At 36.7% G+C, this 26,182-nt stretch overlaps 1 protein-coding gene across 3 annotated transcripts in view; it reads left to right on the plus strand.

Moving 5' to 3' along the window:
- fars2 (phenylalanyl-tRNA synthetase 2, mitochondrial) overlaps positions 1 to 26,182 on the plus strand; it is a 192,858-nt gene that overhangs the window by 101,665 nt on the left and 65,011 nt on the right. For all 3 annotated transcript variants that reach the window (XM_088643636.1, XM_088643638.1, XM_088643637.1), the window contains 2 exons: positions 147 to 307; positions 19,113 to 19,264. In XM_088643636.1, the coding sequence (XP_088499762.1) occupies positions 147 to 307; positions 19,113 to 19,264 (313 nt within the window). The remainder of the gene's footprint in view (positions 1 to 146; positions 308 to 19,112; positions 19,265 to 26,182) is intronic.

A 26,182-nucleotide genomic window follows, 5' to 3' on the forward strand; every position in this document is an offset into this window, starting at 1 on the left:
CTGATATGCTGAGGGTTTTGTGTGTTTATACAGGCAAGATGCCTGCTGCAAAGTGAAAAATATGAATCTTTAATTTTTTAGGCTGTTTTTTGTGAGCTTAGTATGTTTGTACAAACACACTGATAACTCTGCATGTATTTTTGCAGCTGGGGCTCAAGACAAGATTGGCTGGGCATTCGGTCTGGGGCTGGAGAGGCTGGCCATGGTTCTTTACAAAATTCCTGACATCCGACTCTTCTGGAGTGAGGATGAACGCTTCCTGAAGCAGTTCTGTGTGTCCCATATTAATCAGAACATCACCTTTCAGGTAAAATCATAACATCACACAGCTTAGTTTGTTTTCTATTGGAAGGGCAAACAAATCATGCTTTCCAGTTTCTGTTGAAATACAGGTTATTTTGCTGAAAGTTAGTTTCCTGAGAATTGAGACCCATAGAGGTACAATTTTCCTTAGGCTGGGAAAGCTCAGCTAATAATTCTGTATAATTTTTTAACACAACTGGATGAATAAGGATGGTTGGATACTCAAACTGGTTCTTAATTAATTGCTTTTCCAGATATCCTTATTAGACATACAGTGTCAAATGATTTTCCTGCCAAAAATATTTGCACTGAAGTGTTGTTCATTGCAGTGAATATGTGAATGGAGCACGTTTGAATATTTGTGGTATATTTGTGACAGGGTGACAATTTTTGTCATCCTTGCTGTGAACATTCCCTGCTTCCATGTACTATTTCTCTTTTCTCCACCAAATGTGGATTCTATATTTTTCCCCTTTCCTTTTCCTTTGCAAATCCTTTGGTATATTTTCAGCTTACCCACACTTACTGACTATACCTCATTTTTTCCCCAGGACAAAATCAAGTACTGATTTAATTGGCATTTTATGCATAGTGTGTAAATTATCACAGAAACCAGTTTTGGGGAAGGCACGATGTTTACCTGGTGAAGGTGGAATTGAAGTCATATATATTTGGAATAGAAACCTAACATTTTCTAGTAAGCTGGTTTACTAAAATACTACCAGCTTGGATTAATTAGGTTAATGAGCCTTTGCAAACCAAATGAGTAATAAAAGCTAAACTAAAGGAACAAATGAGTCCATATTTTACCTCTACATTTTCGCCCCAGTATTCAATATGTACAGTACATGTTGGGCAATTTACACAGATGGTATTTTAAGTCCAGACAAAATTGATATTTGCTAAAAAGAGTTTAAGGGAGGCAATGCTCTATTCTATGACTCTTTGTCTGGGTGCTCAGTATGTGTTTTGTGCTTTCTACATATTTTAAAAGAACTGAAGATACAGTAGTAGAGAATACCTTTTTGAGAATGTGCTTATTTGTGTTTCAGGATACACAGTCCCAGCTGTCTGTAGCCTTCTTTGATCTAATGATGGATGTGTTTGTTAAGTTTTAAGGATAGCTACAGCCATCTCATTTAGGCTGCTTCTCTGCTTTTCACCACGCTATTGCTTATTTAGAGGCGTCATTTTTTCTTATGTCTTCACCCACCTCAGTCTTTATTCTCTGTTTCTCACTCAGACTCCTTCCTTCCATGTTTTAGTGTTATTCCACAAGCGATTAAGTGAAAAAACAAATTATTGTGCACCAGTGGAGAAGCATGCTCTGTTTTGCTAACAGCTCTCTCAAGTGCAACAAAACAAGAAAGAAACTGCTAACTTTCAGCCTAGTCCTTATTTTGATGATATTTTTATGATTCTAGGACTTTTAATGAGCTTTCAAGTATCCACTTAGTTTTTATTACTTATAGTAATCAGAATATGTCTACCATGTAACTTACTGTATTTTTGCAGCTTGGAAACCAAAATGTTGAGCTTAAAGTTTAAATACCATAAAACATTTGTTGGTGGGAAAAGCTACATGTTTAGAGTTTTCAATAAAAATATCCACTAAACTATTTTTCAGTTACCGTATAATAATTAAACACATAACTATATTTAATTTTGTATATAAAATATTTGCATAACAGCTTCTTTCCACATCTAAGACTGTTTTTTGTGGTATCTAACATTAAATTACACAAAACGGTTGTCATCGCAAAGCTTTGAGCTTATTTAGATCCTATCTTTTTAATAGAAGATAATCTCTCTTGGTACATTTTCCTCTGTTTCCTGCTGCCTTACTTCACCGGTGTTCCTGCAGGTTCTGGTTTGGTACCTTTGACAAAAGGAACACTTTTCATCCATATATTTCATATCAGATTATCCAGCTGCATGGTGCATGGTATACATTTAATGTATAAACTATCAATAGTTGAATACCCAATGTTTGTACTGCATCTGGTTCTAATATTGCTTTATTGGTCTTACCATTAGGGAATTCTTAATAAAACCTTGCCCTATGGATTTGGACAAATATGAAGTGATATTGCCTGTTTTATCTGGGACATTTTGGATCCCCTTTTAACTTCTGAGGCTCTTTTCTGCAGTGTTACACACATAAAATTTTCTATCGTTATGACTGACTTTGCATTTAATTGAGGCTGACCGATTAGTTAATGGTTTTATTACTTCTGGATTACATTACTGTAATACTCTTATTGCTCCATATTATTATATTAAAGATCTATTCAAACTGTATAGCCTTCCACATAAACTGTATTGAATTGAAGTTGGTATGTTAATTGTTCATAATTCCAGATTACACATTCTGGTTAACAACATGTTCTGTATTTATGCCCTATAATATCTTAGAATAATTCATGCCCATATTAGAGAAACGGGCAGGTAAGATCTGAATACACAAAGCAGAGGGAAACAGTAACTGGAGACCATGAAATGCTTTTATTGTTTTCAAGACTGTTGTCACTACATATGGCACTGCAAGTACATTGGCTTCCATAAAAACAAACATAATACATACTGTAATATCACAATACTGTACATACTGTAGCTTGTTCATCAGAATATGAGCTTTGTCATATTCTGTTTGTGAGCTGCTTACTGACACAAAACATACTGTAAACACCCACAGAGTAATATAGGAGCCAAAGTATTATATTACAGTATTATTCACCGTCTTTTTAAGTCACGGGCTTTCTTTTCTGTCTCTTGGTTTTCTGCTTGGCATCTCTCACTAGTCTCACCATCTGGCCTACTTGAGTTCTACTCCCATGAAGCAGAACAACCTTATTTGTTCTCTTCCTGTTTGTATGTCCCTCAGTCACTATCCACCTGTCACAGATAGCTGAGGAGGCTGGGTAGTCTCCTGAACCCAACTAATTCCTGCACTGTGCAGTGTTAGGTTGGCACATGAAACTAACACTCATTGATAATCACAAACACGGGAAGAACACACAAACTCCTTGTAGGCCCCAGGGATGGCATGTAGCAATGCTAACGACTGCACCACCATGCTCTCCATTATTTTTTTTTAATTCAGTAATTACATTTTATGTCAGTTATTTATTGTTGTGAAATGTTGTGAAACATTAATTTCAGTAACTTATTATTTAAAAGTTATTTGTTATTATAAAAAAGGTAGTCATAATGAATGACCCAAGGGATTGAAAGCACCAGGCCATGTCACCATATCAACAGAACAGTGTAATTTAAGAACAATTGATTTAAAACACAGAAAAAGGAGCAATGGACTACACAACATTTTGTGGTTAATTGTAAGCAAATTTAGCTCAGTAAACTAATAGAAGCCAAGCAAGACTAAGACTCGGTTACAAAAAATTTTTAACCTTTTCGTAGACTCCACAATGTTATTTTTTAATAACATTTGACTTTGGTTGTTATTATTCTCTCTGTGCATTTGGCATTAAGACTTTCAAAATGAAATTCCCCAAAATGTACTTGACAACAAGAGAAATACATTTAAATGTACAGGACCTATTTAAGCTATTTCAGATGCTTGGTTGATGTGAACTTTGAGTTGGTTGTCTCTTTCTCAGAAAGCACAATGAGTGCAATTTACATGCTTTCATTAGCCGAAGAGTGTCAGAAGATTATCATATGCAGTATTGTTTTGTGAATGCAGGATTGAAGACCACTTGCTGCATGTAGTTTTAAACATTAGTGTACTTGAATTGGTAAGAGCCTGCAGCATTTGCAGTGCAGTGGAATTTGTTTGTAACTAATGGAGGACTTCATTTCATACTCCTTAGAAAATTATTCTGTTCTTCCAAAAAGCACACAGTAATACCTTCCTAGGGGCACAACAGTTTGCACTAGAAAGTGAAAAACAGTAGGGCATGTAAGTAGTGCTGGCAGCTGTTTCTGATGCTAAAGCTTCAGTATAGATTTTGGCTTGCCTTGCCCACAAAGGTAAATTCTTTTTGCTTCTGGTGATACAGTGAATGGATATTAATAACAGAACAGTCCTGGAAGGAAATTTTAGTTTTATTGTTCCTGTTCTGTCTTGGCATTTAATTTTGGGACTCTTTGCTATCTTTTGCAGTTGGAGACAACCCCCGCAGAATTTAGGCCGCACTGACACTAACCAGGCACCTTCATTTATTTTATCTTAGAGTAAATTAAAAAACAATGCTTTCACAATCTAATGTGCAAACTTTGTCCAGAAACCCTGAAGCAGATTGCTTGTATGCATGTCCTGTGCATATTAATTTTCAGACCTATCGCTCTACAAGTCAGTCAAATGATAAAGTACAGAGAGAGAGTAATTTCATAAAATTATTTACAAAACAATTGAGAAGGAACGAGCAGCTTTTTGAGATGGGAGCTTTTTGAAAGACACAACACAGAATCCAAGATAATTTGATTTCTTCCTAAGAAACGTAAAATTGACAGTTAAATTTAGAATTTCTGATGATAAAGTTCAAAAGTCACACGAGGTGTGATTTATATGTAAAAATATACTTAGGGGACTCTCTCTATCTGACTCTGCATTATGATCAGTACCTGGGCTGCCTGTCATTCTGTCAAACAGATAGTGTGCTAAAAGATTTGGCACAGATTTAAGAATTATGTGTAATAAAAATAATACCAACTTTGATTTATTAAGTGCCTTTCCAAACTCTAGAATGCTGTACATAGTGATAAAAAAGACAAAAAAGTGCTATAAAAAGTAAAAGAAAAAATAAATGAGTGAACATATTTATATGGTACAGCTAGAATGTAGAGCCGTCAGACGTAGGCTGTGGTAAAAAGGTAAGTTTTGAGTTTGGATTGGAAGAGAATCAAAAAATCTTTCTCTCGTAGAAAGGATATTCCATAGAAATGTGTAATACTGTACAGTGAGATTATCATTAACAACAGCCCAGCTCTGAAACCTGGCATCAGTATTTGATACGTAATCACCACTACACTACTGCTTACACATAGACCTCAGCAAAAGCTTTCTTCTGTCTCCCTACATTTGGCACAGCTAAGGGTTTTATCATTTTATTATTGTCCATCGTGCTGGGGGATCTCTTCATGGTGAAGAATTTGGTAGCCCTCATGGGCTGCAGGATGTGATTGACTGAATTTGGGTTGATCATGGGCGTTTCCTGTTAGTTGGTAGGAGGTGAACAATGGTGGATAGACAAGCCTGAATGCTTTACTGACTTCACATTTCGATGTTTACAGCATTCTTACAGCAGGCTCTCATCTGCTTACCCACCAGGACACATTATTAATGACACATGTTGACACATTTTTGTGATTTCGTACTTACTGTAAGAGGTAATAGGGAATGCAAAAAGGACAGGTGAACTCTAACATTCCCTGTAGGCATATCACAGCTTTGCCTAATACCATATGCAGACAAGTTAATTGAGTAACCTTGTATCACATCTGCCTTTAGTTATGTTGCACTTTTAAAGCTTATTTATCCTGCACTGTGTTAGACTACATAAAGAGTATGTGACACAACCTTTTTGAGTTATATATATTTCAATACAATAAGGCTATTAACAATAAGTTATATTGTAATATTTTGTCTTTTGAATAAATTAATAATAGCATTCATATTTTCATAGAGATTTTCATTTTCTAGTTTACTTCTACAACAGTAGTGGGCTTATAGAGTAAGACTGAAATGTGATATAAAGGTATGGAGTGCTTCTTCGACAGTGGTAGAGATTAAGAAGTCCAACAGCCTATTAGTTACTGCAAGAGAAGCCAATTTGATCAGAAATTGCAAGACTCTACGTGCTTCTACGTCAGTCCAGAGGGACTGCAATATATTGCAGTCTGCAGTATTTGTCTCAACAGCTATAGGGGCAGACTGAGTCAGGATAGATCTAACCCAATTAAAAATGTAATTCAATTCTAATGAGGTGGTCAGACACTGCTGAACAGGTGGTGTAGATCAACAAGTAAGGGTTTTTTAGCAAGGTTCGTGAGATGGAGGGTTTGGATTCATCCTACCGGTTGTAATGTATTAGTATTCATATGACATTTTTGAATCATGCAGTCTGAAGAAATGTATATCCAGTATAAAGTAATATTTTAGTTTTTTCTACATAGCTGTGGAATGTTTTAAGCTTAGATTGCATGGTATTATTCACATAGAAAGTATGTAAAATATTGCACTGTACTGTATGTTCCTTGCTTTACATCTCTCTCTCCCATCTGATTTTTGTTGTCATTAGTTTTCAGGATGTACTCACATACTGTGTATAAACCACATCATATGAAATGGAGTACAAGCCATGCACAAATTTAGAAATGAAATCTCATTTACAAATGAAAAGGATAGGCAGCTCTGGGAAAGTAATGAATCAAGGTCAACAAGGCACAAAAATCCAAAAACAGGTACTTAATTAAAACTAACTTTAAAATGTAAATTAAGTTCTTGCTTTGAAATAAAAAAAACAAGTGCCGGGGATCAAACATCATGTAGAAATGACAGATCAACTTAATTGTTTAGGCAGCTGCCAGAGAAATAAAAACTAGCTACGGATGCTTCAAAGTCTGGAGAAGTGGATTTTTCTCACAATGTTGTGAGACTTCAGACAGAGAGCAGTTCCAGGATACACCCTAGCACAACTACTATAGACGTTAATATCATGAAAATGAGGGTAACTGACTTCCAACTGAGAAGTTAAAAATGTGTCAGGGTGTCAATGGTGCAAAGGACAGTCACAATTGCATAATCAGCTAGACCAACATATTTTATGTAAACTTGTGTGTTCCAGAACCTACTGTACATACAGGTATTTCATTCAGCCCTTGGTGCACCTTGGTTCAAACAGGGTCCATATTGTCAATGTGCTACAGGCACATTAGATAAGATCAGATCACTTTATTGGCCGTATACAATTTCTTGTATTAGGAATTTGTCTTTTCGCATACCCCCAACTTGCTCTCCATGAGACAAACAGACAGGGAGAGAAGCTTGGGGTCAGAGCGCAGGGTCAGCCATTTATACGGCACCCCTGGAGCAGTTGGGGTTAAGGGCCTTTGCTCAGGGGCCCAACGGAGTAGGATTCCTCTGCCTCTGGGATACGAACCGACAGCCTTCCAGCCACAGGCACAGATTGTTAGCCTCACAATGCAGACTATTTTTTTTTTCAGTTACTCAGGTCTATGAATAACTGTTAAGAGCAAGAAAAATGTCTTTAAAAATGAGTAATTAGCAGAATGCTGCATACTCTGAGGAGCCCATGTTTCCAATAGTCATAATTGGGCGTGAAGGTGAAGTAGCTGCAACTCCGAAGTATCTTGACGGGGGCTGCAGTTGGGCATTTTATGTTGCCATATTTCAACACTGCAGTATTCAGTGTGAACTGCAGTTCCCTTTCAGGCAGAATGCGGTCATGACCACCAGTCACCTCCCCTCCACAGAGCGTTTAGAAGAAAGTCAGTCACATGAGCCTTGCAAGATCACAGCCCCACCTGTCTCCTTAGCTCACAATAATTATTTTCATACTGCTTCAGTGTTTCACTGTGTTTTTCTAGAGGTTTGGGAAGCTTATCGCAGAATATTTCTCCGTGTCAGGTTTCTGGGCTCTTTCCCTTTTCTTGACTTTCTTGACTCTGTTCCTATTTTTCTCTTTTCTATACGACCACAGACACCAGCTCCGCATTGCGATGGAGAGTTTCTCTTGTGAATTCAGCTTCCTGCCATTAAGGCTTTGTGCCCTGGATGCTCTCCAAGAGAATATAAGTCCTCCTGATCATTTTTTGTGTGCCTCAGAACCATTGGAATTACTGGCTAATCCTTGGCCACTCCAGGACCAAGCTTATCTTGGTCTTATATGACCTTTTATGTTCTTTGACTGGTTTCGCCACCTCATACTGACCACTGCCTTTATTGTGTATTTGTGAAGATGTTATCAGATCAGTTACAGTTCTGCTGCTGTATTCCGATCTATTCTAAGGCTTAGAGCTAAGTGCAGAGTAGTAATGATATGTACTGAACACATTCTAACTCTGTGCTACAGTATATATACCATTTAAACTAAACTAATAAGAAATCAATACAATGTCCATCTGTGCTCTTTCTCAGTGTTAATATTTAAACCTAATGACTGGATTAACACTCATTAGATAATCGTCCTTCGAGAAAACTGGCTGATAGTGAAGAAAGAATTGTAGCCACCAGTGGATCTGAGAACCTAATATCCACAGTGTTAAAGAGAGACTCTGTTTCAAGTAAGACATTGCACCACAAAGAGTAAACCACCAATGAATCACGCATTGCTTAAGGCAAAATTCTGAGCACCCATCGAGCTAATGGAGTTACATGTCTTCATCGTATAGTTTCTCCTACCAAGATAGAGGCTGTGCTCAGAATAAGCCCCCAGGCTACTGGAAAATTGATTCTTAGCTATTATTGCTTTCTAATTGTATGTATAATGGTTAAGTGGTGGTTGCATTGCATTGCCTTCATTTCCTTTCACCCTTTTTAAAGCTGTATTATAGAACACTCCCATTTAAATGGACTGTAAAACTATTTCCAGGTGGCAGAAACATAATATCTTCAGACCACTTACCACAATCCCATGCAAAAACAGGTCCATTGTCTGAGCTCAGAGCTCTTATGAGTTTCTGAATTGCACTGGCGCCTCAGAATAGTGAAAGTGAGAAATAAAAGTGAAACAGAGCTCCCTGCCTGTGACATTTTGCCATCACCGATATGGATCTGAGTAGAATACAAGTTGTCGTTAAATTTGTTTTAACTCAATAGGTTCCTCCTTTGCACAAAGAATATGCTGTGAAGTGTAAAAGGCACAGAGAAACATGCCTATCTCACAATTGCACTTTGAAATAAGCAGTAATGAAAATTCTGTATTTTGATGTTTCACCACTTACTGTACATTTAATGTCAAGAACTGTTAGGTGAACAAAGCATTGTCATAAAGGTTTATTTCCTTAGTTTCTTCAGGTTCTAAATAATTACGTGAAACTACTGAATTTTATATTAAAACGTTTTCTTATGGGGATGTCTGACTTACTCAAAACTATGTATTTGTGGATAACATCACAGATTGGTGTTTGCCATCAGATTTGTGACAAAACATGCAAAACCTTTCTAACTGATGACCTGCAAGGCAGCAAATACTGAACACTGCACCACCAAGCTGTCCAAAAGTACCTCAGAAAACGGCGATTCCGAAACTCATTTAATTGAGAATTCCTTGTAGTTTGACATTTTTGTGAGATTAAAACTGTGCTTCTTAAAAGAAAGCAAGTACACTTATAAGGCAAAAAGTCTTATTGTGCAGATAATTACTGGAGTGTTACAGGGATGAAAATAGGCACCTCAACTCTAGACTTCTAACTGGCAGCTTACGAGACAGATTGTGGTTCATATCCCAGGTGGAACACTGCATTTATATTCTTGCGCAAGATACTTCACTCACATGCTTCTCTGTACAACTGGGTACACTCCAGTTCATTAGTTTGAACAAGTCAATTCTTAAAAAATCTTCTGCTGGATAAATACAGGGTTTATAGGGCTGACTTTTTGGTGTAGGAGTTTCCTGGTGTAGAATGTATTCTCTTGCCTTGTGAAATAAAATAATTTTAAAGTGTTAACATGGTTTACTTTTACCAGTTAGTAATATATTGACGATTAATACTGTATATACCTAAACGTGGATGAGTTACTATGTTTATATCGTGTTAAATAGAAACAAAAAGGTACCAAATAGTTTTTTTTTTCTTTGCGACCATGACCCATGCAGTACATTTCAACATTCTACTGGATCTTTCCCTTTAAAACTAATAGATGATGAAATATTGAAGAATGCAATTTATTGTGTTATATTAACGCCTCCTGTATTTTACTATTATTAATTATGTAATCGGTCATCTACCTGAGCTGGAAAAGATTAGGTTGGACCTCCCTGGAGTGGTGTTGAAACAGAAGAAGTGGCAATCCAGTGGCAGTCTCCTCTGGCTTTGACTGTGATATACAGTACAGGGCCCCCTGGATAGGATTGTGTGGTGTGTTATTTATTACGGAGAAATGAAAACAAAAATCATTGGCTTAGTGTCGACCTGTGAGGAAAGCTCATGAAATATCGCCCTGCTACACCACAGCTCAGCTGGCAGACCTCGTTTTACATGTTCCTCCGTCCCCTGAAGCAATTCACAGCCCACAAATAGAGCTGTTGTGTCCAATCCCATTCCCCACCGCCTCCCTTTCACGTTTATTGTCCGTGGCTGTGTAATTCAGTCCTTGCTGGCCCTCCCCACAGCCCGCCCTGTCGACTCAGCCAGTGAAAGGCTCTCCTCGCACGTTGTGCTATTGGATGTCAGCCCCTTTTAACTCTCCTGTTTCATTGTCCCTGCTTTGCCTGAAATGGAGCGTGACCAGTAACAGTGTGCTGGGAGGGATGTGTGTACTGCCCCCCTATGAAAGAAGCAGGATTTATGCCAGTTTTTCTTCCTACTGTAGATCTCCAAGGAAAACTAATTGGAGAAATATATGATCTAGGGGTGACAGTCAGTTTAATTACATTATCAATACTATTTCTGTTCAAACGAATATAATGAAAAGAGTTGGAGACATTTTTATTACCACTTATTATTTGTCAAAAATAGTAAGTACACAGCAATCTGTCCTCATTTCTCAGCTGAACTACAGATGAAAACAAAAAGTATTGTAATAGAGTTTCTAGGAATGTTTCTGTTTAAAGAGATGCCTTGAAGTTTCAGGGAAAAAGCATCACATTTTGTATTAAAACTGAACCTTATTCATTAGAGACCATTTATTGTTCCTTATTATTTTTGCTGTATTGATGCAGTCTTTTCAAACTATCAGGAAAGAGTGAGAAAGACATGGGTAAGAGATCTATTAGGGGACTATGGTCAAAATATATATGCTTTGATATGTACTGTACTTTGAAAATGTCCAGGTAGAATCCAGAGCAAAATGTACAGGAAGAGAATCAGAGCAATGTTTGAAATTTCTGGAAAAAAGTTGGGACAGGTCATAAGAGACATAAACTGGAATTGAATAGATATGACATCAGTAGAGAATGGATGGAAAGAGTTTAAAGAGATACCGCTTAAAGCAGAGAATCCTTTTATTCCACATAGAGTAAAAGAATATCAGAGGCAGGACATTTGTGATACAGATATACAGTATAATGATCTGCAAGCACAGATTAAAATTATATTTGAAATGCCAAGAGAGAAGGAAAGGATTATTGCAGTGTATGATAAAATAAATAATAAATAACACTAAAAGATTAAGTGAAGCATCTGAAAGATAAAATGGGAAACATTTAGATAATGGTGCAATTGTATGTATTAAATGAATATTTCAGTCAAGTATTTACCAGGGAAGAAGCATACAGTATGCCTCAGGCCAAGTAAACAGAGTTTTCTATTAAATAATAATATCATAGAAGAAGTGTTACACGATCCAGAAAAAGTTCATATGAACAAGTCTTCAGAACATGATGGTTCTAATTATTGTCCTTAAGAAAACAAGAGATATAATTCATAGGCCATTAACAAAACTCTTTCAGCAGTACAGTATGTCGAGATAGTGGTAATAGCCACTAATTTGAATATTGCCAGTGTTATGACCGTCCATTAAAAGTGTGACTTGTATTACATGCAAGGTTATTAAAGCAATAAATAGAACTTAACTTGAAAAGAAGTTTGATCATGGATTTAGAAAAGATAGATAATACTGTATCATCTGTAGAATTTTACAGTTCTTTGAACAAGCAATGGCAGGAATGCATATAATAATAATAATAATAATAATAATAATAATAATAATAATAATAATAGTGTGCATAGAGCATTTTATAGGGTGTATTCTGATTTTTAGAAAGCTGTTGAAGAATTTCTTCATAAAAGACTCAAATTGCAGGTGGTATGGATTCAAAGTAATCAATGTACTTGGCCCAAGAATTTATTAACAGAGAGGAAACAGAGGCTACAAGTTGTTATCGATTTACAGACTCTTAATTTGTGTGTTTATGGTTCAACTTAGTAGGTGGCATGGTGACACAGTGGTCAACATTGTTTCCTTGCAGTGCTGGGGCCCTGGGTTCAATTCTTGGGGTGCTATCTGTGTGGAGTTTGTGTGTTCTCCTCACGTTTGTCCAAAGACATCCTGGTAGATCATTGGCTCCTGGGAAAATTGGCCCTGGTGTGGGTGTGCGTGTTTGTGTCTGTGTGTGTGCCCTGCAATGGACTGCTGTTCTGTCTAGGTTGGGCACTTCCTTGCACCCGAATGGCATGAAGTGGTTAGAAAATGGATGCATGGTTTTTCATTTGGCAATGCTTGGGCACATCGGACAGGCAGCTTGACAGAATGTTCGAGATGATATACAGTACACACTACACTTACTCAGTGACACCCCCATATTGATCAGCATGGCCACATGGACACATCCTTGTCTTAGCATTCTTCCATACTTTTCATTTCAAACTGCCTCCCAGTAGCTAAATAAATCTGTAAAATGCCTTTGTATGTACCTTATATTTATATCATATAGAATTAATCCCTTAAACAAGGATTAATTCCAAACCCGCTGTTTTGATGGAATACATTATATAAGAGTTTAATTGTTATTTTATATTATGTTGTTGAATATTGATTTAAAAAATAATACGTATCCACAATAGTTTAGTTAAAACGAGAAATTGCACTTTTGAAGGGCTCAATTTAAAACAAAACAGTTGTTAGCTGCATTGATGTTGTTTTCCCATTTTTTTCTGTTCAAGCAGTAACTTAATTATGGATTAAAAGAGAACAACAAATATGAGTGGCTGATATGAAACCGGATTATTACTCTTCATTTTCTATGTTAGTTTTCCTGTTTTGTCTTTTTTAGTGGCTATACAGCACATTTTTCTAAATCTTCTAAAAATATGTTATGATATCAACTGATATTTTAGGAACTTTCTCAGTATTTTGTTAACTGAACATATTTTAAGTAATGTGCAAAATTTAGTGAAAATTAAGAATCCAGACCTCATAGAAATGCTGTAATTTCGGACTTTTCCAAGCCTTCTGTCCCATCTCTTGTCTTTTTTTGAGTGTAATCAGAGCTGCCTTACTTTTAATTTGAGAATTAGGTACAGGGATTAGCTTCCTAGACTTGCTGGAATGACTGACTGATGAACAGGAGGAGATGCAACAGAGCTGGCGCGGTATTTACAGTACATGGGCCCAGGTGCAGTGTTATCCATTGTGCAGCCTCTGACACCAGCCTGGCAGTCCAGTGCCTCGTTCTCATTCCACAGGTACAGTACAGTAAATCACTTTGGAAAGCACCTCCAGCCAAAGGGCTATGTCAGCAGCACTCTCTTCAGTTCAACTTAAGCTGCATGTGAGGATTATCAATGAAATCACTAACACAGCTTGGTGGGTCACCAAGCAAGGTTATTCGATTTTTTTTAAATAGTATTACACCTCTTATGTTTTCAAATATGCTTCCCCATGCCCCTGAAAGGTACTTTTGTTCCATTAAACCTTAATTTTTCTTCATTTTGTAGACTAGTTCCAAGTATTTTCCCAGACACAAAAGCTTTGATCCATTCACATCCCTGCCTTGTTCTCTTTAAACATATCCATTGTATAATGGTCATAATTGTCTCTTTATTATACATAATTAGCCATTTGCTGATTTGTTGATCATTCTATTGATTTGTTTCATTAGTGTGGCCTGATGGATATCCCAAGGTTTTGTTTTGAAAGCAGATTACTCAGTCACACAAATTCACTGTTGTGCCTTGCCCGGGGGTATTGTTGACCTACTGTCTGTCTTTAATAATGTCAACCATCCCCACAGGTCCTACAGTTTTGCATGACTTTCCAAAATGTACTGTTTCAGAAAATGCAGGTGCAAATAATTTGACTCAATCTCTGTTCTGCCAAACCTGTCTGACTATTGCCTCATTCCAACATTTGGAAAGCTACTGATATCACTGGCTGATGTTACAATTCTTGTGAGCTGTACCTGTAATGTTCCTTTAACTGGGTGAAGTTGGATACATTCACATTTTTGGTTATTGGTTTTTGCTGTATTAGCAACATACTACAGTATATTAGCCTCTACATTTTTGTGCTTAGAGCAATACTTCTATGATTTGCCAAAAAGTAATAGGCAAGTAAAATTATTTTCTGAAGATCTACACTCCATACTAGATTTACAGTGTTAGTGTAGATAGTACAGATTTTCTACGTTGTGCAGTACTTGATTTGTAGACAGTTACTACTATATCTGCCACTGGAAATTAGTGCAATTTAGACATATTCCAGTGAAAAACTCTGGGAATATGTGGTAATACTTGATAAAAGTTCTTAAGGGGTTAGACTTTTGCTCTGGTTGTATTACTTTGAATTGAAACATTTATTAAGCAGTGGATGGTGAGAAGGTCTGGTGTCTTGAGAGCAATTATAGCTGCATTTTTAGACACTTTAGTATGCTCTAAGGCTCAAACTCTTGTTACAATTACTTACATACTGACACCCACTGCTGTAATACTAAGAGTTTTAGAACCCACAGTGAAGCAGAGTTTCACAAAAGGGTGAAAGAAACAAGTGCTCCGGTATAATTGTCTCCAGAACAGTGTAGTTGGCATGTCTATATATGACCCCCTTCTCATATGACAGTACTAATAGTTTGAGTTTATTTTTATTTTGGTTTATTTATTGTGAAACCACATTATGAACATTCTGTTGATTCCTGCAGCACCTGTATTTCTCTTTCACAGATGGCAAGCAGGTTATTTAGCAGTTCAGTGTTGCAGCTAAAAGAAGTGATGCTCTCAGGATGTGACAGCCCTGATTGAGGAAGTCCCTTAGCTCACAGATCCCTAAATATCCTCAAAGGCACATGAGGGAAATCTGCTTGGCAAGAGTTTAGTTACGTAAAACAAGGAAACACATTAACAATATGTACTTTTGTCATCTTGGTGTTTGTGACTATCATGGGGAAGAGAGCTGCCTCCACACTCCATACCTAAACATAAAGTAAAGCATGCAACCTTAGCACAAACCACTGCTAAACCTACAAGGTCTCTTGTAAAGTTAGTATCTTGATCGTTTTTGTGGGTGTTTTCACTATTTCTTTGCAAATGCACATATTTTACTTTTTTTCTGTCGTCTTACATGAAAACATTTCCCTGGAGTTTGGAATTGAACAGCCCCCGATTATATACTGTACCAACTACTATTTTGCTTCCACTCAGAACTAGTGAATTCCGAATCTTTACTATTGTTTCAAGAAGAGTTTTTTTAACTGTGTTTTGAACACTGCTTGTTTCCCCGACTTCTCTTTAAGTCTGTCTGACCTCATTTCCGGTTTCTGCTTGGAACTTTGTAGTTTCATTTTTGCCCGCCAGCTTGTGAGATCCAGCTAAATCAGCAAGTGGATTCATTCTTGAATCTCCTGGCCCTTGCATTGTCCAAATAAGTGTAGAGGACTTCACAGAAAAAAATTGAAAATCTTAGACTAGCCAAGTCAATTTCCAGATTGAAATCAAACTGAGCATGAATTTTATATGCTGAACAAAAATGAAGGTTGGACTCAAAGTGGCACCAAAAGCTTGGCAAAGCATCGCAAATAATTTACAAGGAGTTAACTCAGAGGATCAAAGATTTTATGCAGTTATTGCCTTAAAGGCATATGCAACCAAAAACTGACCTTGGCTTTCTGAAATTTACAGAGAATATGTCCCAATACATATGGTCTCTTGAAATCACTAGGTTGAATACAAAACATGTTTTTGGTCAAATATTTTTAAATGTATGCATGGAGGTACCCCACAATTCAGAGTATATGATATTGGATATTGCACATATCATTCATTTTGATCTGATGACAAAATTTAAAAATTGCTTCACTGTGTAGCAAAACGTCTAGCTTTCTTTTCCTAATTTCTTTGGCGGTAATATAAATAGTTAAGTATTCATATATACAGTAGTTTAGTGTACATAGTATAAGTGTGTCAAAATGGCATTTATATTTGAAGGTATTTTATGGTGACATGGCAACAAACTATAGAATGATTGATATAATGCTCAATGTTTTATGCATTTTTTTTTCAGAGCCTACTAAGTTACAGTGGCAGCCTTGTGATGTAAAGCATTCACCTTGAGTTTGGTTATAAACACAAAATATGGTTTTTATTACCATTGTGTGTGTCATTGAACAGTCTGGAAGAGAAGGCAGTGTAAGCTTTAGTTCTGCAATTGCTTAGAATTAAGGTTTTGGATTTCAAAATAACTGTGTGTGTGCATGCCAGGACTGTTCTGTCAAGAGTGTGGTTCCACCTTACACCTTATGCTTAGATATGTTAGATAAACAGGTAAATCATCCACACTAAAACATTATCAACAGTCTACATTAAGCAGGTGGAATGTACGGTGTTGATGAAATTATGGGGTAACAGAAAAGGCAACACCTCTCACAATTGTCAATATTTGTAGGTTCACTCTTGTCCTGAATGATTGCTGTTCTCTCAAACAAATTACCTTTGATACTGTTGGGCCTAACTTCACTCCCACTGTGATCTATGTGTGATCTAAAAAAACACATTTCCCTCTGCCAGTCTGTATCGTATGGTATCTACAGGTAGCAAAATCGGGGGAGACTTCAATACAAAAACTTTTGAAGAAAATCTTTTTTGCACAGGATGAATAACGTAATGCAAGGTGTCAGGCAACTTGATTTTTTGTGCAGTACAACTTGTTTTGATCTAGAAGGTTCTTGTGACAATGTCTGACAGATTTTAGGAGTACCTTGGTTGCTGCTTTGTGTGACACATAGCCAGGAAAAATATAGTTGTTGAACATGACAGTGAAACTAAACAAAATGCACTATTCACTATCTTCTGATTCAAAATGGAGGCCATAAAACAAGGTGAACAATACCTCAGTAATACAAATTTGGACTTAAGTCAGAGAAATAATTTAATTACTTTATCACACTGACCAGGAAAATACAATTGTATATACTGCACTACATGGTATTGTGACAGAGGCACAATGGTTAGCATTGCTGCTTCACAGAGCTAGGGCTCTGGGTTCAATTTCTGAGGTGCTGTCTGTGTGTAGTTTTTATATCTCCCCCTGTTTATGTGGGTTTCCTCTGGGTGTTCCGAACTCCTCCCACAGTCCTCAGATATATTGGTAGGTTAGTGGGATTCTGGGAAAATAGGCCCTGGTGTGAGTGTGTGACTGTCTTTTTGCTTGCCAGATTAGGCTCTGGCACCTCCGTGACCCTGTATGTTGGATAAAAAGGGATTGACAGATTTGCATGGAAATTAAAATTTACACACGTAAAATGAGAACAGATACTTGAACTCTTACAGAAAAATTGTAATTCTACACGAAAATACTAGTGAAAGTGTTAGCCTTTAAATTCCTCTACACATGTGACTTTCTCTTCGTATTTCTTTAACGTGAATGGCCAAAAGTTAGAAAATAAAAATAGGTTCCACACACAAAAAAAGCTGACTATGAAGAACTCTTCTTCCTGCTTACCCTTAATCAGAGTAATTGAGCTTAAACTGTCCATTACAGCTTTTGCCTTTTTCTGTAACCCACAATGCATCATTAATTATATTTTTTTATCGCCAGACACTTCCTTTTATTAAGTATCAAGTATATTTTTAATGGGGGGTTTTATTAAACCAAATGATTCAGTTTCTTTTTATGCATGAAATTTACCAAGACTGCTGTGGTGAAAATTCAGTTAAGTTTTGAGCAGGTATGAAATAATGAAGTTTTTTTAAAGCAGTCATTAAACTGTAGTTGATAGTTTAGTCTAAGCTCATAACCTTTAGAATTTGTTACATACAGTACATCATCTGTGATATAATAATATATTTTATACATGTTGTTCAGGTGGGTAGCTGCATCAGGAAGTCAACTTGAAGGTCAATTAATGAATTAATGTATAAACTTAATTACTTTATACATGTAATAGCTGGGCCTGTTTGCGATATGGAATGATGGGATACTTTTATCTGAATTATAAAGTAAACAGAAGAGAGACTATAAGATTTAAATTGGTCTTATTTTGAAAAGAGTTTTGGTTATATACAGGGAAAAAGTAAAAATAAAATCAATAATCTGAAATAAAAAAAGTATTTATTGCAATCTTAATGCACCTTGCTTTAGTCTATTCACTGGAACTGAAGAAAGGCAAACAGAAAGTTTCCTGGTTTGAAATGTATTTCATAATGCTTTCATAATAAAGGAGCTGAATCGCTTTATGAAATTGTTCTTTAGTGCAATGAGAATTAGAAAACCGGAAGTCAATTAAGCAGCTGAGTTGATAAAAGTCATAGGAATTTGTATTTGAAGGATTACTTCAAGCTCAACGTTGAACTAAAAATTTGTTGGCACTGGTGGGAAATAATGACAAGTATTTACCAAACTTGTAATAATAGGGATGTCTTTACAGATGAGTCATATTTGTCTGGAATAAGCATTCAATTCTAGTGGAAATTGGTTTTATTCCAAACAGAAAAGTTAAATTCAGATGCATTTGGTGTGAAATGAGGGAGAAACAGTGAAAATAAGGCTGTGAACAGCCTTTCGCAAAAGAAAATATTATTGTGTCGAAGTAATTGTCTCGAAATAAACTAATCTTAGATGCTCATTTTTCAGGAGGGTCCCTGCAGTCAGACATCAATGTATGAAATAGAGAAGCTTTTTTCCTTTGATTTTCTAAAGCCAAACCTCTTCTCTTTGTTTTTTGTCTTTCCAGTCACTGAGCAAGTATCCACCATTAATCAATGACATTTCATTCTGGCTTCCATCTGAGGGTTATGCAGAAAATGACTTCTACGATTTGGTGCGAAACGTTGGGGGGGACCTCGTAGAGAAGGTGTCTCTTGTTGACAGATTTACACACCCGAAGTAAGTAATGACCCTTTTGTGTCTCTTCTGATTTTATTGATCTGATGATGCAGCCTGTATACTGGCATGTAATGGCATGGCCTATAAAGCTATAAAGTATCTGCTCTGGTTGTACGTGGTACACACAAAACACTGTAGAGATGTAAATGGGTAGTGTCCTATTTTAATGAGCAAAGTAAATATGGTACATCAATGAAAAATAACTGGTAGGATGTAGCTAGTTAGGAAGTGCACATGCCTAAAATGGTTTAAAGTGGGTAAAGGTTAGATTAAGATTTTGGTATAATTGGTGTGTTGATCAAAACACAAATGTTCATCATTTGGAGATGTCTGTGCATACAGTCCATTCCAAACTGTTGTGATCTATGTGTAAGTATCTAAGATATGATATTTATTTGTGAAAAGTTAAAAAAAGGAGGTCATGACACAATCACCCTTTGCCCAAGGTAATCCATTGTCTTTGACAGTATGCTATATAAGATATATCTCTTATATATAATATAATAGCTATATTATGCTATTAAGTGTTCACTTATTGAAGACATGTCTGCATTTGCCCCTTATACAGTACAATTTGCCCAGTTCATCTGATATTTGAATGTCATTTCAAACTCTGATGTAACTTCTGTGGCAGCTTTTGCAAAAAAACAACTGTTTAAAACTTTATACATTTGAGAAAATATAGAATAGAAATGTACTCTTTAGACAGTCTGAAACCTTTTTTATATGGACTGAATTTGGGCGTGTGTGAGAGTCATCTGGTATAATCTGGCATATACAGTATCTAAAAATGATGCTTTACCATGAATCCTGGCCTAGCAGTGCATATCTCTCCTCTTTATAAATCACTGAACAGTAGGTCACAGTGAAAGAAAGTACATTTTTGATAACAATATACAAACTTTTTTATGTTTATAGTAGCAGTTTTAAAATTGACAACACATCTCTAGCTGCAGATAATAAAGTCTCTCTTTACTAATCAAAAATTAAATAAAAAATCAAATTTAAATCAAATTCCCTTACTAGATCTGCTCATGTAATCAGGAGCCTAACCTGGACAACACAAGCTGAGAAAGGACATGTGTGTGGCTGGATGCATCTTTTCCTTTCTGATTTTGCGATTGAAAATACAATTTTGTGGGGGAGAAACGGTACAAAATAACAACAAAACACAGAAAAACAATATCACTATATCCCTCACAACACCTCAAAAAGAAAAACGTCCTAGCAGATTTTTGAATGTTATGTATGACAGTACAGTCACAGTTTCCTTACTGCCTCAGGTTCTATGTATTTTAAGCATTTTATTTTCTCCAGAGATAACAGAACAACATCTGAAACTCTTCACTATCCCCCAAGTGTCTAGCTGAGGTCTCTTAAAATATTGTCTGAAAGCTACAGTGGAGATGACTTCAATAAGCATCAGCAGCAACTCCAAACCTTCACTCTCCCCTTCCACCTACACTATAGATCCTAACAGTTGAGCGATAATTATAAATAATATCTAGATAGGTCGTGATACCAGGAGAGGGAACTAGCTTCATATAATGTTGTCTAGGATGAGGTTAAATACAGAGTTTCTGTACTATTTTCACTGTTTTCTAAATCCTGATTATTTAGAAATACTGTATACTGTAGGGACATATTGATAAAAATACTATGTGAAATGCTCTGAATCTATCCCTTGTGTAATTCAACATAGCTGGGTTTCCTTCTGAGTCATAAAATGTTTGTATGCATGTGGTAATTGAGGTTAGTAATTTCTTGAGGTACTGTACATGACATTTTTATTTAACCTGTTATTTGGCTCTTCTGGAAGGAATGACAGATGTGAACCAACCCGCAATTGCTGGTTATTGGTTTTCTTTGTCTTTCATGTTGCAAAATAGAATCAGTATCAAATCAACACATACCATGTTTACTAGAATTGTAGCAAAATTCTTTGGCATTTCTGCAGTTCCTTGAAAAAACTGGTGACCTGATTTTATTTTTCTGAGCACTGTACAGTGTTAACAGAAAACATTTTTCTTAAGCCAGGAGTAACAAGAACAGAATCCTTCCATCAGGGAGCAGTAATGATAAATCCGAAGGAGAGTCATTAACTTTAAACATGTATTGTGCCACACAGGGCAAATTTCATCTATTCCTTTCTTTGTCAAAGCTTGACAGCCTTCTCAGTTCCAAAAAGAGCCCATGGAATATATACAGTGGATATGAAAAGTCACCACCCCCTTTCAAAATGTGTACCTTTTGTTGTATGACACTATGAAGATAAAATAAATAATAAATTAGGCTCGTTCCAGTTTTACACACAGTAGCCCACATTGGGCAAGTGAAAATAAAATTCTAAAATCTGCAAATTAACTTATATTACAACAGTATTAATTAGATAAGTGAACACCCCCCTTACAATTGCATTTGCAAACTTGCTCAGGTATAACCCGTCACCTTACAGATCACACAACAAACTAACTGGCTCCCAACTGTGATCAGTTGTGGTGCCTTTGATTAGTTCTGAATCAAAGCTGCTGGTTTTAGAAGATTTCTGTGCTTGGAAGTGCGTTTTAAAGCAAGTATCCATAGTGGGCAGAAAGATGCTTTCAAAAGAACTTTGAGATAAAGTTGTGGAAAGGTGCAAGTCAGGAGATGGGTATAAAAAGATTTCAAAGGCTTTAAGTGTCCCATGGAGCACAGTCAAGACCATCATTAAGAAGTGGAAGGCGTATGGCACCACCCAGACCTTGCTTAGATCAGGCTGTCCCTCCAAACTGGATGACCGAGCAAGGAGGAGACTGATCAGAGAGGCTACCAAGAGGCCGATGGCAGCTTTGAATGAGCTACAGGCCTTTATGGCAAAGACTGGTCATTGTGTGCATGTGACAACAACATCACAAATGCTACACAAATGTGGTCTGTTTTAAAAAAAGCCACATCAGGACTTGTTTATGTTTTGCTAAAATCACCTTAAAGATGCTGTGGTCAGATGAGACCAACATCAAACTTTTTGGCCTCAATGCAAAACACTACGTCTGGCGAAAACCCAATTCCTCTTACCATCCAAAGAACACCATTCCTGCAGTAAAGCACGGTGGTGGCAGCATCCTGTTGTGGGGGGGTTTCACTTCAGCTGGGACTGGGGCACTTGTCAGGATAGAGGGGAAGATGGATGGTGCAAAATATAGGCAAATTCTTAAAGAAACCTGCAGCCAGGAAGTTGAAAATGGGAAGATGGTTCACCTTTCAAAATGAAACCAAAAACAAACCACCTAAGCAACCGTACAGTGGCTGAGGGAATGGAAGGTGAATGTCCTTGAGTGTCCTAGTCGGAGTCCCGACCTAAATCCCATCGAACATCTTTGGAATGACTTGAAGAGGGCAGTCCATCAGCAGTCACCACGCACTTTGAGCTTGAACAATTCTGTAAGGAGGAATGGGCAAATATTCCTCCCTCTAGGTGTGTAAAGTTGGTAGAGATGTATCCAAACCGACTCAAGGCTGTAATTCAAGCAAAATTTGCTGCCACCAATCATGTTCTCTTATCCAACCCAGTTATTCCACTTTTTATTTGATTTTTTTCAGAAATTTTGCTTTCTTTTTTCACTTGGATGTTGCAAAGTACAATTTGTAAATAAAACTGGAAAAAGTCTGAATATATTTGTCTTCTTTTTTGGCTCTAGGGCAACAAATGTTGAACATTTTGAAAGGGGGTGGTGACTTTCTATACCCCCTGTAATTTGTCCTGGATATGGACACAATACAATGTCATGTTATGCAATTAAAAATAGATATGTTAACATTGATTTTGTGGCTTCACATTAGAATGCATAAAACAATTACTGTACTTGGCTTGGTTACAATTTGTATTCATTTTGCTGCGTAAAATAACAATGTGAGTTAACAATGATTGATTGGTGGAAATGTACTGGTTTTATTCTTATGCAAATTCCAATTACATACAAAAGGGAAAATCCCCGATTTTACTAAATCGTTTAGATTAGTAAAGCGTGAAAATGTGGGTATATTGGAGGGATTCCTTTATTCTCTCACCCCATGAGTCAGTTTCCTTCATATCTTCCCACATAGTGCTGGTTAATCAATATAGACTCTTGCTGCTGTTCATGAGGAATTCGTGTTAATCACCTTGGTGTCTTTCTAACTCTTTCTAAGAAAACACTTTCTTAATAATTGAATACTTGTTTCATGCATCTTTGTTTGACATAAGCCTCCTTTCTGATGGAATGCTATAAAATGTAGAATGGCAGCAGATTACCAACAAAAAGCTTTTTCTCAATCAGTTTACTTTGGCCTCTGGCAGATGATAGCACAGGTAGTGGCAAAAAAGCCCTTCATTACGCTGAACAAAAGAACAGAGAATAGTATAGAGAATTTGCCACAGAAAGAACGTTATTTTTTACTTTTTCCTAAAGTTTTCTTTGCTTTCTCTTTGCACGTTATTCTGGGTAAACAGTTACTCATGTGTTAGTAATGTTTATTTATCTGTGTGTTTAAGACTGTGACTAAAATGTATTTTAGTGGTAGAAAAGCTTTAGTATTAGTTTAAAGTTATACGCTGCCCCCCAGATTCAATCATAATGTAATAGGAGCAAAAGTATCATATAATGAGAATACATTTTGGATTGGATAAGGTTTTTTTGTGCTGTAATCATTTTAGCTTTGCACAGAGCATAATGTCATATTTATCTTCCATCCAACTTTTGGATCTTCCGTCCAACTTTTATCTAGTTCAGGGTCACGTGGGAGATGGAGCCTATTCTGGCACAAGGCGGGGTACACCCTGGATGGAATGCCAGTACAGACACACAGACATAGACATACACACACTCACACTCACACCAGGGTCAATTTTCCCAGAAGACATTTAACCTACAGTACCAGTAAGTCTTTGGACAGTGGGAGGAAAACAGAGCACCCAGAGGAAAACCACATGAAAACGAGAGAGAACATTCAAGCAATGCAGATAGTGTAGCACTCAACAATCCACAAAATATTTACCTCTACCTCTTTCTGCTGTAGAGTCCATTTTAAGAAAGTTTAGGTTACTGGTATAGTGTCAAACTTGCTAGAAACAGGACACAAGTATGTGTTGCCACCATGGGTGAGAACCGTAAATCCAAAGGCAGCAGATGGAGATCTCCACGTTTAGGATACACAGTGTCAAGAAGTACCATTTTAAGCTGCTTGTAACAATGGCATAGCTGTGTTGCAAGGAAGAAGGCTCTTCTGAGGTTGGACTCAAAATAAAGCAAATTGCCTGACATTTTTTGAGCTAAAAGTGAGGTTTTTGGACATACATTGCCTTCATATGTCTAGTGCTCATGTTGAGAAAACGCTGAAACCTCCTTATAATATTATGGAGGATCTATTATCTTTTGGTGTAATTTTCCATCTACAGGTCCTGGCGTTTTTGTAACGATAGGGGAAATCATAAACACTTTTGATTGTTTCGGTTATTTGATGTGTATTGTAACTCGTTCATCAGGGGTATTTATAAATAATTATTAGGGAACATTACAAAAACAATCAACATATCTGTTAATAAGTTAGTTAACAAAAAAACAAATAGATCCATCTGACAAACAGCTACATGCAGCGTAAACCATATACCTGCGGCCGGCAGAGGAATCCTTCTCCTTTGGGCCCCTGAGCAAGGCCCTTAACCCCAGCTGCTCCAGGGGCGCCGTATAAATGGCTGACCCTGCACTCTGACACCAAACTTCACTCTCCCTGTCTGTGTGCCTGTGTGTCTCATGGAGAGCAAGCTGGGGTATGCGAAAAGACAAATTACTAATGCGATAAATTGTATATGGCTAATAAAGTAATCTTATCTTATCTTATATGCAAAAATAATATTGTTATATTTATTAATAACATAACTTAAAGTGAACCTAAAATCCAGTGCAATATTCAGTATGGGCAACCACAATAAATAAGGTGCAGGTTATTGATACTACAGTATATGATGGCATAGTGAGATAATGGTATACTAAATGCTATAAGATTGAGAGCATGGTGGACAGTGCATTAAAGGAAATGTGCTTGTGTTTTGAACGTCTGTACTCATCAGATGTTCTTAATATCCACAGAGATAGGTGTCTCCCTTGGAATTCTGAAATAAGAAACAGGTGTATATATTGTGCTATATGAATAGCTCTTCCAGCTATTTAAACTATTTTCTTTGCATCACAACATTATGTCCCTGATTACATGCTATTCTCATGCATTACAGTATTAGACTAATGACTTTTCAAACCACATGCATACTGTAGACCTTATCAAGCTCCTATTGTGTCCTCTTTGACCTACAGTTCCTGTATCACTGTAAAACACATTTAAAAGGGAACCTCAGGGTATTTTGTGCTGGAGAAGTTCTTTATCTGGGATTTTGGAAACTAAATTAAAAAGATTCATAAAAAGACCTTTCAGCATGTAAAAGCCATAAGCATAAAACTTTGTCCTTGTACTTAATCTTTTTTTAAATAGCGCTATTTTTATCAGTTTAATGAGAGCCATAAATCCATTTAAATATGGTATTGCTAGACTTTTTTATGCCTATCATACATTACAGAATTCACTGGAAGTAATGACTACATTATCTGCAACTGTCCATTTTAGTAGCAAATTCAAGGTGTTCTTATCCATCGAGAAAATCACTTAGTTGACATCTCTAACATTACAGTGAGCATTAATGGTAAAGGTGGCCAGTCAATAATGTAGACCAGGGGTGCTCCTGAAGAGCCCACAGTCTTCTGGATTTTTTTTTTCCACTCAAGCTCTTAGTTACTTACGTTGGTGGTCTAATTATTTAATTTGACGGCATAAGTGTTAATGCTAAGCTGTTCTATATTTGAGCTGTGCTTTAACTGAAGTGCATTTTTTTAGTAATCAACTGTAAAAAAC

The sequence above is a fragment of the Lepisosteus platostomus genome, chromosome 8, assembly GCF_059453375.1.
Source record: "Lepisosteus platostomus isolate fLepPlt1 chromosome 8, fLepPlt1.hap1, whole genome shotgun sequence".
Taxonomy (NCBI): Eukaryota; Metazoa; Chordata; class Actinopteri; order Semionotiformes; family Lepisosteidae; genus Lepisosteus; species Lepisosteus platostomus.